The following is a 16,781-nucleotide window of genomic DNA, read 5'->3' as shown; positions in this document are numbered from 1 at the left end:
TTTTCTGTTTGTTTGCATATGATAACAGCTTAAACTATTTAAAACCTATTAAATAGCTAGAGAATAATATCTCAAAATCATAACTGTCCTTGTCACAGAGATGCTCTTAACAAAATGAAAGATGTCTATGAGAAGAATCCTCAGATGGGAGATCCTGGAAGTCTCCAGCCCAAGATTTCAGAGACCATATGCAACATGGAGAAACTCCGCTCTGAGATCCATAAAAATGAGGTAACCTTCCCTGAGGAATGACTTACTGTTGCAGTCTTATAAGGAAGCACAGCCTCCGGGAATGTACATCTGGATAAATTTGAGATAAAACAGCTGAGCAGCTCTGTGTGCCACCGCCATCTAGTGGAGGAATGGACCTGATGCGGATGCTGCGTCACATGAAATGATTGAAAATGACTATTTATTTGGACATGAATCCCTCTTCACCTGTCTCTCTTCGTCTCAGAGTTGGCTGGCAGAGGTTGAAGGGAAGCATGGATCCCGTGGTGAGCGGCGGCCCAGTGCGGATGTGAACCACCACACACCCCACGGCAGAGAGAGGTCTGGATTTCCTGATTACATTATCTGCATTCTCAATATAGACAGACTATAATGTATATATCCTGTATACAGTCATCCCTTTAATAAGTGCCTGAACTGTATGTAACCCACTCGTAGAAGAGTTATTGAGCAGTTCTACACGATTTTCCATCAGTTCATCAATGCTTTGTGCATCCACACGTCATACCGCTGCCTCTGAACGTAAAGGCTACTTTGATGCATGGCTGTTGTTTTTCTCCTGTCTTTCAGCCCTGAAGGCAGTTACACAGATGATCACAGTCAGGAGCATCGGTCTCCACCACAGCCAGACCCTCACGAATTTGATGACGAGTTTGACGATGACGATCCTCTCCCTGTCATCGGTCACTGCAAAGCTCTCTACTCTTTTGATGGTACAAAAACAGCTTGCTTTAAATGTTCCTCGTTTAGGACGAGTTAAGCGCTGTTGACGACATTGTGGCATAATGTCGAGTATAAAGATCCATAAAAACAGTTTCACCAACCAATTCTGCCCACAGGAATTACTATACAACAAAATGACAGATTTTTACTAAATAATTCACTTAAGATTTATGCTTTATGTTAATGGAAGCATGAATGTAAGACTAATTACATTACAAATAATTTACATTTGATTTATTTAAATAAAACTTTGAGAACTTTGCCTCCTCATGTCAGAACACTGGTTAAGGTATTAAAATATGCTTTTTCCTCAGGCTCTAACGAAGGCACGTTGGTTATGAACGAGAACGAGGTGCTGTACGTCATAGAGGAAGATAAAGGCGACGGATGGACGCGGGTTCGGAAAAATAGCGGAGTGGAGGGCTACGTCCCCACGTCCTACGTGGAGATCACACTGGAGAAAAACAGCAAAGGTGCGGTCACCTACATATGACATCACCCACGGCATCGCCACCTAGTTATGACATCAGATTTACCGTGACTCAAGTGCAGCTCGGCTGACTGCCATATGCTTTTGTTCACTGTGTGAGCCCGAGGACAAACACACTCACACTGTCGAAAGTGACTGTATTCCCTCTACACTGCGACTGCTGCAGCGGATCAATCTGTAGACTTGTAGAGATTTTTATTGCTTTTTATTCCATTTTAATAAGTGTTTTTAATCAGTTTTATATCATTGGAGCAAAACTGAACAAAAAGCATAGGCTCCTTTTCAAATGCCTGTTTGTCTGAGAGATGAGTTCCTCATTATCTTCGTGAGAGAACTTGTCAAACTTTAATCAGCTCTTAATTGTTAAGATTTATGTGTTTTTTTATACATGTTGAAACTTAAGTACACTCTACCCGGAGCATCTCTGCATCGTTACTACAGTCCAATCATTTGTTCTATTCAGTGTGAGGATACATTGATGTACTTCTGATCTTTCAGTTCATGCAGTTTCCAGTTCTTCCACCTTTCTTCGAAGTGTTATGTCCTTGCAGCTAAATTTCCCCTCATCATAGCGCCAAACCTGTTTCACTTCAACTCTCTCTGCGAGTGCTACTCTTCTCTTTAAAATTGTAGTATCACAACTTCCTTTTTAATTTGGGATTTAATAAAAATAATCCAAGAACAATGTGTAACTTCAGAGCAGCACTCAGTTTGGCTGGCTCACTAGCGCCCTCTGTCTTTTTTCTCTCGCTGGTCAATCTTTGTTGGTGGACCTGTCAATGACTCTGTCCTCTCTTTTCTCTCTGTGGCTATAGGTTCCTGATTGGATGAGTGGGGTTCTGTGGTGTTTGGTGGACGGGACTCACTGTTAGTGGGGCGGTGGGGTGATTTTAAGACCGAGATTGTGTTGGGGCAGGTTGCATGTGTGCATGCTGTTTGTCATGGCCATTAACATAATTCCATTGCAGCAGACATTCCAGGGATATTGGAGAACCTAAAGAGAGTCGTTGCCTGGCACTAACATATTCAGGGGAATGTTTTGCCTGTACCATCATTTCATGTTCGTCATAACATGCACCTGCATGATCCACAGCCTTTCGTTCCTCATTCCGTGCTGACAAATTGATCCCTTGGTAGATTTAACCACTTATCTCAACTACGTACATCTTGTTTGTGTGTCCGTTTCTCTTTCGACTACGTTTCTTCATTGATGCATTCCATGTTAACCATGATATGAATCTCTAAAGCATGACCAATCAGAGTAAAGGAAGCATGGTGCTACATTAGCTAATGCAACAGTCCCCACACAACATCCACCCACTGGCCCCGCCCCCTTTGCATAGTCTGCTGGATGGAAGGAGCCTGGTGCAGTTCTGCATTTGGCCAGCAGGGGGACCCAACACCATATAGAACAAGCGGAGGAAACGCCAGCGAGGACCTATGAACACCAACCCATCATCTCTGCCTTAATTACAGGCCTCTGTATGGAAACTAAAAGCATATAGGGGTCTATCTGATCCTCTATGCCCAAAAAACTGCTTGTTCTTGGGCTGCCAGCTCTTTGTGGTGCTTTCTCCATTTCTAGTCCAGCTCCTGGTTTCACATGTGCAAGAACATGCTCACTGTAACTAACGAGGACCACACGTCTCCAGAATCCGATCTCAAGTGCGTGTATTTGTGAATGTGATTCTTACATATAAAACTGTGTATGCATATATGCATATGTATATACCTAGTTAGTTTTTATTATTAAACTGTATGTATTAACATCTTTATTTCAGAATGAATGTTTTTATTGTGACTTTTTTTCTAAGGTTTTTTTTTTTTTTTTTAACAAATTACTTCCAGGCTTTGCTTGTAAGAACCGTGCCGTACTCTTTTTGTAACCAGTTCTTCTTCTTGTCTGAACTCTGTTCTCAGTAGGACCCTGGTCTTAACCGATGCACTTTTTACCCCGTTGCATTTGAATTGGATTATTAGGGAGTGAATGATGTCAGATGTGAAGGCTTGATTTTGTGTGAATGTGTTGTACAGTAAGACAACGTTGACCACTATATACTGGGGTTTGTGTTGGAGCAAGAGCAACCGAGAAATAAATACTTATGTCTGTTTGTCTCGTTCATCCTGCCTGTCATTTATTGGAGTTCTTCACTCTTTTGTGTTTAGCCTGTATACTGTATTTTGTCTACATTCCTACAGTGCACATTGTATTTCATCGCTATTGCTGGTTATTTGTTTATCAGGAGCCAAAGTTTCTAACCTGTAAATATGGTATATGCAGTGCATCATGGATTGTACAGACACACACGTGCTACCATTCAAAAGTTTTGGGTCAGTAAGTTTTTTTTAATAAATCTAATTTATTCCAGTGATGGCAGAGCTGAATTTTCAGCATCATTTCTCAAGTGTTTCATGATCCTTCAGAAATCATTCTAATATGCTGATTTGATGCTCAAGAGACATTTTTTTTTAAATTATTATTATTATCAGTGTTGAGAACAGTTGTGCTGCTTAATATCTGTGTGGAAACTGTGATTAAAAATAATCCCCGGAAACTTTGAATATAAAGTTCAAATGAACAGTGTTTATTTAAAATGGAAATCTTTAAATAAATTATAAAGATATTTATGGTGACTTTTGATCAATTTAATGCATCCTTGCTTAAAAGAAATCTCACTGACCCGTGTATATGAAAACATTTCTGTAACAATTAAAAACCATTCATTAGATATTTATTTAATATTTTTCAGAATATTTCATTTATAGGTGATTATTTACAGGTCAATATTACTTCATACAATATATTACACAAACTAGCCTTCACATGCGTTCACTAATGATTATGTACATTCTTTTCCATGTGGGATTTTTAAACTGATCAAAACTGCTTTGACCGATGGGTTTCATGACATTTCTAAAAGTCTACAAGCTTTACTATATCCTGTTCCTTCATAGTGCTGAAAATGTGTCTTGAAGGTGTAATCCATAATTCCAGTCCTCTCTTATCCATCACTTCATATGTCAAGTGATTGACCCCATACATACACCTCATGAAGTGCTCTCTGCCTCCAACTTTATCTTTATTTCTTAGGGTGGATAATGTATTGGCCATTAGATATATTCTACATACCGTTCCTTCTTTTCTTGAAGGTAAAACTGGTACCTGCCCATTTCACTAGTCATAGGTGTGGAGCACAACACACCTCTAGAAGGTGCATATGGAAGAAAGTAGCTCTCCATAGACAAGTGCCATTTGTGCTCATGAGTGGCTTCCAACTTGCAAGCTGCACGCGATCTTCTGAAGCTCACGTTATGTTAGAGAACATCCTTTTTAGGTACGGAGTCAGGCGACCTTTGACCTGCCTCCAGAGAGGTTCGACAGTTTCTGCTTGCTCAGAGAGTCTAATATACTGTACAAAGTGCGTGCCTCATTTTTCAGAGTTCTGTGTGTTTGACTGGAGGCTCAAGTTTTCTGGTCAGGGCCGTGAGGATGAGTTTGAATTTGTCGTATCGCTCTGTCTGGTCCACGGCCGCCCCCCTGCTGCCCCAGAGCAGACGCAACTGGAAATCAGTCCTCAAGATCTCCAACATGTCATCATTAGGTTGGAAGTCTGGAGAGAAAATGAAATATCATTATTAAAGTCGCCATGAAATCAAAACTGACAATTCTTATTTATTTATTTTACAGAATGTAGTGTTTATTATAAATTATTTGTGCACATCATTATTATTTTTTTATTCATATCCCCTCTTGATCTTTAATCAATAATGTTAACCTCCCTTCCCCCTGGAAATGATGTCTGTTCTCTTCATGACGCATCTCACTAAATATCCTCCACAACTGGCATTCAGATCTGCTGCAACTCTCAACTTCATACGATCCAGTCAATACCCAAGGACGAAATCAAGTCTATGTATATTTTTTTCTATCCAGAAGCCATTTCTCTCGGATATAGGTGTGTTGGACTTTAGTCGTGGCCTAATGGTTAGAGAGTCAGACTGGTAACCTGAAGGTTGCGGGTTCTAGTCTCAATGCCGGCAGGAAATGACCGAGGTTCGCTTGAGCAAGGCACCTAACCCCCAATCGCTCCCCGGGCGCCACAGCAAACATGGCTGCCCCCTGCTCCGAGTGTGTGTGTCCACGGTTTGCAGTGTGTTTTCAGCACTCACTGCTCCTAATGTGTATGCACTAACTTTGATGAGTTAAATGCAGAGGACAAATTCCAAGAATGGGTTACCATACTTGGCCTTCACATCACTTTAATTTTTTTTTAATAATATACTATTGTTTACTGTGAATTCATGTTGGTTCATACTTTAGCTAATGTTAATTTATACAATTTGAAATGTTAAAAATGTATTAGTATACTGCATACAGAAATTAACCTAAATTAATAAATGTTTGTATTGTTCATTAATGATACAAATTGTTAAGTTTCTTTTCCATTTTTTGTTAATTTTCATTTATCAGTTTATTTAAAAATTTAGTACAACATAATATTTAATTGTTATATAAACAACCACTGATTTAAGTCTCACAAACCTTAAGTACACATCACTGTAGAAGTCCTTGATTCATTTTGAGTCAGACATGACTAAAGTAATGATGACTTGTTCTGTAGGTGAATCATGTTAGTAACTGCTCTAAAGATTACTTGGACTGATTGAAACTGATCATGTTGTTTGAGTGTCTTTTTGAGTGATTCTTTTAAAAAACAAGCTATCCTAGCTTGCAAGGCCTTTTACCTTTTAACTTCCCGAGGGAACCCATGCTAATGCTAAAATTAAATGCTAATTTTCTTTTGGATATTAACACAACGACCTGAACAGCTCGATGTGTTTTGCTCACCAATTCCCTCAAAGTAAAGCACCACATGTTTCTCCTGAAATGACTTGTAATGTCCTTGTCTTACCCTGGAGGATCCGCTGTGCATTGCAGGTGTAGGTGTCCGCATTGCGTGCAACAGCACGAGCTCCTTCCAGATGCCGGAACATGATTTCGCAGCCTTGGTCGTTGTTCTCCCAGACGTCCATCTCTTCGAAGGTGACTGCAGGCCTCTCCATCAAGGTGAGCAGCGGCATTAGCAGCGGGACACTGGCATTGCTCAGTGGGATTTCAGCTAGAAAGACAAGAACAAGAACTTAGTTAAAGGTGACCTACTGTATAAAGGGCATGAAACATGCTTTATTGTCCAAAACTCACCACTTCCTTCATAGAGTCCTTTGTAGAATGGTTTCAAAGATTTCTCATAAATAATGGCAGTCTGTGTATATTTTCTCCGCAAGCTAGTCCACGTATGATCCAGTCTGGTGATCTGTTCATACAAGAAAGAACACACGATTAAAGCTTGTTGACCGCACACAGAGAGGGAAAAAGTCTAGCGCAAGTCAACCGAAAGTGGCAGATAGAAGGAGCTGTTGGGTACCTGAGGCATGTCCAGTGCTTTCATTATGGAGGAAAAGGCATAAAGATCTCCCATCGAGTCTTTGAGCTCTAGAGCAACCAGAATGATCCTGTTTAGGGTGGCTGCTCGCTCCTCCAGACTTCCTGTACACCCCAGGATATCCACAGCAACTCCAATTGCCATGGTGTTATGCCTTTTTAAGAAGAACCAGCCATGCATGTTAAATGTGTGGCCTATATATGCATGTAAGACGTTCAAAGAGTTAATATTTCTCTGAAAGAGTTGTATATATCATCAGAAATCTGCTTTATAGATCACGTGTTAACAGCATCCGTTTACCTTTCCATGAGGTCCTGCCGCAGCTGTTTCCCATGAGGAAGGGTCACCAGCTCCAGCCCAGAGGTCACGCTCATTTGACCTTTCAGCTCCTCAGAAACATTCAGGATCCTGGCAACCTGCAGCAAGTACACACAGCATTTGCATCAAAGGTAGTAACATCCAGAGTCGAAAGTATTGCACAGAAGCTAATCTGTGATTGTGAAGGGTTTCTAAATATGGGTTGTGGGTGGAAGTTTTTTCGTCCATAACATTGGTCCTGTGACTGACATAATCTTCCAGTTTAAGATTTCATTCCCAAATACACAGACAACAATCTGGAGCCTCTTTCAGAAGCAGTAAGATATGTGGAGAGTCACATGTATAAAAGGCGTTTTAATTGGATTCATCTACATTTAGCCCTGGCTGTGTGGCACAACTGTGGTCTTGTCCTCTGGTTGGCTGGAAGAACCAGTCTTCATCCTGAAGAATAGGCTGACTCACATAACCAGAGTGTAATTACAGACCTGTCGGTCATGATTGTATTCAGTAAGTAGGTGTGGATGACTATCCCTAATTCTGTTTTCATCTTTCTTGATTTTCTCCTTCTTGTTGTTTCGTTTTCATTTTTTTTAATTTTTTTTTTTATTCTCCCTCCAAATTTTTTGAAATCGAAAGCCATCAAGTAAACAATTTGTGATAGATTGCGACTCTCGTTTTCATTTTTTTTAATTTTTTTTTTTATTCTCCCTCCAAATTTTTTGAAATCGAAAGCCATCAAGTAAACAATTTGTGATAGATTTAAATACTTTAAATTGCCGTTTTAAATTTTGACATTTAAGTTGCATTACCAGTAATTGTTTCCTAAAACAATGCATGGTTATTGCAAATTAAGGTCAAATTTGTTAACACTGGTTAATCCATTAGGTATCATGAACTATACATTTAAAACCTTTGTAAATGTTGGTTATGTTATTTTCTACATATACTAACACATTTTTAACGTTTCAAGTTGTATTCGTTTACATTAATGTATTATGAACAAACATAAATTAATAATGAGCAATGTGTGTTTTAGTGCTGTCAAATCGATTAATCGCATCTTACAAAAGTTTGTTTATATAATATATGTGTGTACATATTATATATCCATATGCAGTATATATGAACACATATATTATTTAAACAAACTATTATGTTAGATGCGATTAATCACAATTAATCGATTTGGCAGTACTAGTATTTTTATAAATGAACAATCTAGATTAATAAATGCTATTAACTTTTTTTTCATTGTTAATTCAGGACACCTAATGCATTAACTAATGTTTACGAATTGAAAAGAATAAATATTCATTTAGATTGTATGTCGACTTCAAAGACTCATAATTAATATTACCTGGCAGTCTGCTTTCAGGATGTGTTTGGCGATGGTCTTTGGATCCTGACTGATGAACAACTCTTTGGCTTTCTTCAGCACTGTCATCTCCAATGGTTTGTTCTCCACTGGTAGAAGCCGGAAGTTGACGTCACCAGGTTTGAATGCTGATTCAGTTTCAAACACAGGTCTTTGGAAACCTTTCTTGCCATTCTCTTCTTCATCCACATCCTCCTCGTTGTCTTCCTCACTGTCGTGTTCCAGGGCCTCAATGGCGTTATGGTAGGAGCTACGATCTAGTTTAATGCTGCTATCACTTCTCCTTAACTCCTCCTCAGTCTTTAACCTCTCCACATAGCTGTTAGCATGTGAGCTATTCATCGTTTCCCAATCAGCAGAGCTGCATGGACTCAGCTCACAGTAGCTTATTTCTGGACTCGATGAGCTACCCGACTGCTGCCGTCGCTGTTTGTTGGGCTTTACCGGGGGGACTGGTGGGGCGAGGGTCTTCAGGCCCGGGGTGCAGCATACTCTCATAGTGGGAACCTTGCTGGGTTTAGGGGGCGGTCTGGGACACAGCTGGCTGTCAGATCCACGAATGGCCTCGCCAGGCTGGGTGTCGAAGGCCATTCTGCGTGGCACTGTGGGGCTCAGAGCTGGCTCACTTCCTGTTCGGAAAACTGGGGATTTGGGGCATGGCTGGTGCTCCATATGCCGAACCTGAGCCTGGGGTCTACAGCCTGAAAGCAAAGGAATTCATTCAGATCCATAATATCACAATTTTTTTTTTATTAAAATAGACAGATGGACTTTTTTGTGTACGTTTTCTTTTGGCATTCTGCACGGCTATGCATATTCAGCACTCTGGATCCTGACATGAACAGCAAAGCTGCGTTTTGCGCATAACCATATTTATTCCACTGACACAGGCATAAATTATCTCCATCTCCACTTTCATTCTTCTCCACAAAACATTTTATTTTGCATTTCAATCCCACGTCTCATTTCACACATTTAACGATCAGTAACAGAAAGTGAATTTCAAAGGAGGGAATGTCAGCTTGACTTTGAGAATCACTTTCTCTTTGGCACAAAGTAAATGTGAGAAAGATGACTGGTTTTCAGGGCTGTCAGACGTGAATATCAACGGAGGGCTGGAGGCGTGACAGGGTATCAAGGAGGATGAGAGCTGACAGGCACTCACCGATAGGGAGGAAGCTCTCCGACTGATGGGTCTTCAGTGGCCGTCTCCTCTCCTGAACGTGGTTCAGACATGCTGGTTGACTCCCACATTTATCTTTGTTGCTGTGAAGGAGAAAGACAGGTCACTTAAAGTCTTCTCTACCAATCTTTTAGAGTAAGATGACAAAGTTGACACCACTTTTAATTGAGTTTTTAAAGGTTCTGTGGTGTGATATGATTTTTTAAAGTACAAATTCCATGCGGTCTCTGAATTAATGTGAGTTCATGCAACCGGCACAATCGTTTTAATGCCATTTTCAAATTGATGAGGTTGTAAGCTATTTTGACACATTGTTTTAGGACTCCCATATGCTGAATCTGCACAAATAAGTAAAACTTTCTAAACTTTTCTACTTTATATTAATGTGAAGATGTCACACACTGCAGGAATGAATCAATTAACATATTTATTTCCACATAAATAATACAAATGGCTTGAAAAATGCCTTTTTTACTTCCTGTTGGGGTGCTTATGAGCAAAACTGTCAAGGATTTCCAAGAGATTGCCATTAAGAAATGGAATTTGCTAATCATACCACAATTGGTGACAAAATTATATAAATTTTATTATATAGATTTGAGGGGAGTTTGTAAAATCATGACTAGTCATTTTTCAGAGTAGACCCCAATTATATAATGCAAATATTATTCAATTGTATTTCTATTATTGTTTATTTGTGATATGTTTCTTTTGTAATTCATGATGAGGGCAGTTAAAAAGATTGAAACTAAATTTAAATCACATGAGCTAAATTGGTAACACTTTACAATAAGGTTCCAATTGTTAACATTAGTTAAGTACATTAGTTAAAATAGTTAAAATAATTCTAAAGCATTTAATCATAATTAATGTTAATTTCAACATCTACTTGTACATTAATTCATATAATCTATTTAATGTACCTGAGCTGACATGAACTATATTATATTTTTTATTAACTAACGTTAACAAAGATGAATAAATATTGTAATAAATGATTTGTTAACTGTTAGTTCATTTTAGTTAACAAACATTTACTAATGGGACCACTACATATGTATGTTTTACTGTCTAGCCAAGTGTTGAAAATATGAAAGGAACTAATTATTGTTTTTGGTTTTTTTTGGACAGCTAAATTACATGCATTACAAATTAGATTTTTTTTTCCCTAAATAGAGATTCTGAAAAGGACAAATCTACCAAACCGTTTGAGAACTGGAATCTATAATTAGTAAATCCTATTATGAATAAAATTAATTAATCTCTCTTATTTCCTCATGTTTGTGATTCAAAAGCCTCCCAGAGTATTTCTTCTTGGCGGTAAAATGTGGCAATGAATAATAGTGGAAAGGGCCATATGATTGTGTTTCTCTCACCTGAGGAGGTTCCCACGGCTGAGGGTGTGATCCTGGGTGTGTCCGTTCATGATATTCAGACTCAACCGTTTCGAAGTCAGGCTCTTTCTCTCGGAGTATCCCGCCTCTACACGTATACATCCAACTCCATATTTCTCTTCCAGGCATCTCAGAGGCAGAGCTCTGTTGATTGGCTGAAAGATAATCGCTCCGACAACCTCAGATACCGGCTCCCGGTTGCCCACATAGTATCGCACCAACGCGGGGACACTGTCAAATCCCTCTTTCTCAAACAGGAACTGGATGCGTGAGTAGGCCTCATTCATGGCCACTACTCGTTTGTTGATTTTGAAGTGTTGAGGAGTGTTCTTCCACTGGCAGGTGAGGACATAGTTTCCCGGGCTGGACAGCGAGTCTCGGATCAGAAAGTCTCCATCACGCTGGACCAGGTTTTCAGCCACCTTCAATTCAAACACACGCACAATTTTCATTGTTTTTGTGGTAGCTTGTTTCTCTCTCTTTCATACTGTATTTTCCTGCCTCCCTTAGTTTCAAGTATTTTGCATGTTGGATATTGGCCTAAACATTAGGTTGTGGTGCTAAATCTGCAAATGCAGAATGAACAAGCTCAAACATTGGAGAAAACATTTTTGAGGTAGTGATGCTTTTCTTCTCATAAATTCGTATGTAGCTTTGTGCTTATATTCCGTCTAATCAGATTATGTATACATCCTCAGTAAACATTACAGAACTAATTTTATGACAGTGATACATGGCATGACCTAGATATTTCTTTGTTTTGTGGTTCACTGGTGCATTCAAGCAGTTTAGAATGATGGACTACCTCTCCAAACTGAACGTTAGGATGCCATTTGGAATACTAAAAAAAGTTGCTGTTTGGATTTAAAATTGGCAAATGTCTATCATTGGATCATTATTGCTGTGATTATTATGTTTCTAGCATGTTGTATGTTTGGCAACAGTTCTTCTAACCCTAATTGACAAGATCTTGTCCAAAAATTGATGCGATGTAAATAACACCACAAAATTTATTTCCATCAAGAGGTACATCATTTTTTTGTCAAGATCTTGTACTGACAATGCAAGAGTCCAGCACTCTATAAAGTCTCCTCCAGCACATCCCAAACACTTTTTAATGAATTTAAGGTCTGAACTCAGAGGTGCCAATTCATGTGTGAAAATTATTCTTCATGCTGAGCTCCCTCCCAACCATTTTTTAACAATTTGAGGTTATGCACCTTGACATTGTGATCCTGGAATATGGTCATGATGTGTCTTCCTACATGGTTGTTTAAGAAATGAAAAGCTACACACTCAATCAATTAGGGTTAGAAGAACTGTTGCCAAACATGTAACATGCTAGAAACATAATAAGCACAGCAATAATGATAGACTGTTAAGCATTTGCTTATTTAAGGCCAAACAGTGATGATTTTTTTTTTTTTGGGCCTGACAGAGAGTGTGTGTGGGTGGGTGTGTGTCTGTGTGTGTGTGTGTGTGTGTGCGCATCCTTATTCATTATAATATATCATTATGCCTTTAGTTTATTAGTTTATATAAGATTAGATTAGTTTTATGTAAGTTTATATGTCATTGTTTCATATTACTTCCCAGAATGTGTTCATGAGGAGATCAAACACTAATAAATCAATATTAGCATGTGTGTTTGGAGCAATGGATCAGCAGTGGCACCAGGAAAAGAGTCATTAAGTCTGATTAGAATCGCTGAGTGTTTATGACTGTTTTCATGGTTGTACTAAACAGCTTTTCTCAGGCCTGTCTTATGGTATAAAACAGCAGCTAAAAAGTTTATAGTTCACTGGACAGACATGCTCAGATAGTTATGGCTGTACATTGTGTTTGTCCAAGTATGCAGAATAAACTAATTTGATTGTGGTAGTTTCACAGGTTGCTGCCTACATTGTCATCTATAATTAATCAATCTTCATCTTTTACCATCCATCATGTTTTTTCCCCCCACAGTGATAGAACACTGCCGGGAAATTAAATTTTGATATCAACCACAGGCCATTTCACACCATTGGTGTGTCTTTCCTTTTCCCTTGTCTGTAGTTTGTTTGTTTAACTTCAGCCAAGCAGGTCAGACTCGTCCCGCTGAAAGACACTGCAGCCCACATGCTGTCAGAGGGAAATGCTTGATCGCAGGGTGTGTAGTGATCCAAGGACCACTCAAAATAACAAATGAATACATGTCTACAGACTCACTGCTGATTCCTGTTAACAGTGATGGGTAATGTACTGTAAGTGTAGAGAATGAATTAACAATCAATCATCACAAACATGCATCATATTTTAGGGGTATCTTTTTGTGATGCATGTAGTTATATTTATGAATATTTAGACAGTCTAATCCAATTATATATTTCAAAGCGTCTCTTTAAGTGGCCTCTTTTTCCTAAATATCCATATTTATTATATATATTTTATTTACATAAATTACAATTTTTTCTACGTGTGAACCCGATAAATTGTATTCTAAGGTCATTTATAAGGTTTGTTGAGCCATGATGAATGAGAATGTTCCATTGTGACTGGTATATTTGTGGTGTAAGCAGCAGTAGCCTGAATCTGGACGCTGGTAGTTCTGATCATATGATGCCGTTAAATAAATACACCTCAGGTCAAATAGCAGTCATGATTCATCACTATATTAACCACTCTGCTCTGCAACAATTGTTGATGGATGGGTTGTCAGTTTCAGGGACATATATCCTGCATAGGGGCATGGAAAAGAGGAGCCAGGGTACATGGTTTTCATACGAGCGGATCTGTAGCTGTCAGCACTGGGATGTCTGTCGCAATGAGAAACTGTTGATGGCTGTTTTTGAATATAGCTTAGTGTTAATGAACTGTCCAAAATATACTGTTTAAAAAGATAGTTCACCTTAAAAATTCTGTCTTCAATTGTTCCAAACCTGTATGAGTTTGTTTCTTACAGACACAAAAGAAGTTATTATTAAGAATGTTGTTAATCAAACAGTTGAACGACACCCATTGACTTCCATAGTATTTTTTCCCCCTACTATGGAAGTCAATGGGTACCGTCAACTGTTTGATTATCAAAATTCTTTAAAATATCTTCTTTTGTGTTCAACAGAAGAAAGAAACTTGTACAGGGTTGGAAAAAATCCCTTTAAGCACTGTGAAATGTACTTTCATTAGAGGTATTGGTAGTTTTGCTGTTTGTCAAGCTAATCTAAGATCTTGTGGAACTGACTACACTCTAGCATACAGTCCAGACTTCAGATTTTGAATTTTGTTTCAATGAAATCTTTTGTTTTCCTTGATCTTGTGCAAGTCTGGGTGTGAATGTGGCTTTTCCTGTTCTGTTCTGTTCTGTGTTGTGTTTGGCAGTTTAAAACAAGTATTGATCAACCAGCTATACTACTGATGACAATGAACTCTCTGCTCCAGATTTGTCAAAGCATTTCACATTTTTAGACAAGTTAGAAGCATACATTTTGAGTGTATATTTGTATATATTCCTTAAATATATCTGTTTAAAAGGATCATGAATATGCAATTTCACATAGCTAGAAAGCTTAAGCCAAGCAAGTAAAATTGCACGTAAAGGTTAAAGAAACATTTTAGAAGGTCAGACACTATTTATAGGTTATTATTTTGCACAACATGCCTATCAGGTAACTATGTATCTACATGTTTCATAATTTTTGACCTTAGCAAGAACATTATAATAAGTACAATAATTAAAAGTGCCAAAAAAGTACTGTAGCATTACCATGACTTAAATATTGTAATTTGATAACACCATGTTTTTGGACATTAATTCTGCTAATACTAAAGTATTCTTTGAAATACCATGCTAAAACCATGGTACAGTACATGCATATGGTAAACATTCAGTACCATGATTTATATCCAAGAATCATGATACTAGATGTTGCATCACAGTACCGTGGTGCTTCCACAGTACTTTTTATAAATTTAACAATTTAGCATTAAGAACATCTAATGCAAGTCATATCCTCAGTGTATTTCTTCCCTTAATCAAGTCTTACTCTAGGCTCTAGCTGGAGCAAACATGGCCACATGTCTTTATTTCATTATCTTTTTATACAAAGAAAGTGAATGTTTGAGTGCCAGATACAGGCATGACTTCAGTGTGACTTCAGCTATGCTTTTGACAGCAGAAAGATCACTGCTGTCTGCCAGATTCAACTTCCAAACAATATTTCAGAAACATTGTAACTGTACACATATATATATATTAAATCACAGAATCAGCTACTCACCACAGAGAGCCTCATAATACAAACATTATCTGTTAATGATCACCCACCCCTCTCCCTTCTCTTAAAGCTGTACCTGTCTAGGGATGGCTCCATGATACCAGGCATGGCTCCGTGGTTCCTCACTGCTTAGTTTCAGTTCTTCCTCTAGTTCTCTTCGAAGCTTCTCCGGTGGTCCATCCATGATGTACTTGTCCCTTGAAAACTGCACATAGATGGGAACAGAGGAGTATGTTAGAGCCATGGTGGCCCTATGGTAGATGGTATGTTTGTCTCTATGATTTAAGTATATGGTGTTAGTCTTTTATTTGGCTCCACTCTTCTTCTTTTTTTGTATCCCTCTCCCTACTTTTTGCTATGTGACTCAGTATCTGACTGGCTGATGGATCCCTTGCTTCCTGTGGTGATCTGTTTACTGTGACGCCCAAGTTCCCTCCCTCTTCCTGTCTGTCTCCGCCTCCAGAATCCGCAGGGCATACCGTACCTTTACCTGCACACACGAACACACCCCCGCTGCTCTGAATCATCATGGACTTTTCAGGTTCGTTGGAAAGCTGTGGATTTCACAATTTAGGAATTTGAGAATAGTTCTTTTCACTAAGCTGCTTAAAAGTAATTACTTTAGAGTTTAGGTTAATAAATAGACTGATAAGTCATTTTCTGTGAAACATGAGCTTTGATTAGAACTAATAGTTTGCACTAATGCCATAAATCTGCTTACTCAGTAAAGCATAGTTCATTATCTTTCCAGTCAAGGTCGTTTCATTCTTGCTTTCACTGTCTCAATAACATAACTCAGTCATGTGACCTGATTGTAATAGAATTTAAAAACAATGGCACAAATAGCACTTTATACTCTCATGTGTTTCAATATTGATTCCCAGCTAAGCACTGACAACATAGACCGATTATGCCATTTTAATACTCCTTCGTGTCTTAACAAACATCACATGCCACTGTTGTTTATCAGTTGTATTAATGCTCTCCTGTGACTAAATTACTCTGGCTGTGTTTGGAATGGTATATTAGTGTATTGCACATCTAATGAATTAACATTAACAATGAATGAATATTAGTATATTTATAAATTATATTATATAACCTATATTACTGTATTGATAAAAGCTGTAGAACATCCATTGTTGTTTATGAAACCTAATGCATTAATGTTAACAAATGATTTTTAAATGGTATCGATCATTTGCTTGCAGGATACGTAGTGCATTAACAGCATAGGTAGTATAGAGCAGTAGTAGTTTTATAGGGTTAAGGGCAGATTATTCACGGATGTTCCATACCGTGATGGATCCAATTCCTAAACCCAAGGAGGACATCCGTGAATAATCTGTTATAATGATTTGGAAATTATT

The 16,781-nt window shown here is 38.4% G+C and overlaps 2 protein-coding genes across 9 annotated transcripts in view; one reads left to right on the top strand and one right to left on the bottom strand.

Moving 5' to 3' along the window:
- Positions 1–3,564, top strand: part of fnbp1l (formin binding protein 1-like) — a 51,279-nt gene extending 47,715 nt beyond the window's left edge. For 2 of the 4 annotated variants that reach the window (XM_084086623.1, XM_084086621.1), the window contains 5 exons: positions 99–231; positions 458–552; positions 802–944; positions 1,269–1,427; positions 2,260–3,564. In XM_084086623.1, the coding sequence (XP_083942749.1) occupies positions 99–231; positions 458–552; positions 802–944; positions 1,269–1,427; positions 2,260–2,267 (538 nt within the window). In that variant the 3' untranslated portion in view covers positions 2,268–3,564. Of the gene's footprint in view, positions 1–98; positions 232–457; positions 553–801; positions 945–1,268 lie in introns of all 4 variants that reach the window. The other 2 variants (XM_084086622.1, XM_084086620.1) reach the window with 1 other exon arrangement.
- Positions 3,565–4,008: 444 nt separating this feature from the next.
- The window catches only part of bcar3 (BCAR3 adaptor protein, NSP family member), a 68,598-nt gene continuing 55,825 nt past the window's right edge, over positions 4,009–16,781 (bottom strand). For all 5 annotated transcript variants that reach the window (XM_084086615.1, XM_084086616.1, XM_084086617.1 and 2 more), the window contains 9 exons: positions 15,488–15,616; positions 11,141–11,580; positions 9,747–9,847; positions 8,564–9,282; positions 7,189–7,304; positions 6,871–7,042; positions 6,648–6,759; positions 6,358–6,564; positions 4,009–5,055 (listed from right to left, as the gene is read on the bottom strand). In XM_084086615.1, coding sequence (XP_083942741.1) covers positions 4,880–5,055; positions 6,358–6,564; positions 6,648–6,759; positions 6,871–7,042; positions 7,189–7,304; positions 8,564–9,282; positions 9,747–9,847; positions 11,141–11,580; positions 15,488–15,616 — 2,172 coding nt within the window. In that variant the 3' untranslated portion in view covers positions 4,009–4,879. The remainder of the gene's footprint in view (positions 5,056–6,357; positions 6,565–6,647; positions 6,760–6,870; positions 7,043–7,188; positions 7,305–8,563; positions 9,283–9,746; positions 9,848–11,140; positions 11,581–15,487; positions 15,617–16,781) is intronic.

The sequence above is a fragment of the Abramis brama genome (genome assembly GCF_963993115.1).
Source record: "Abramis brama genome assembly, chromosome: 16".
NCBI classification, from domain to species: Eukaryota; Metazoa; Chordata; class Actinopteri; order Cypriniformes; family Leuciscidae; genus Abramis; species Abramis brama.
The sequence above is the reverse complement of the archived record's forward strand: the minus strand, read 5'-3'. Positions and strand labels throughout refer to the sequence as shown.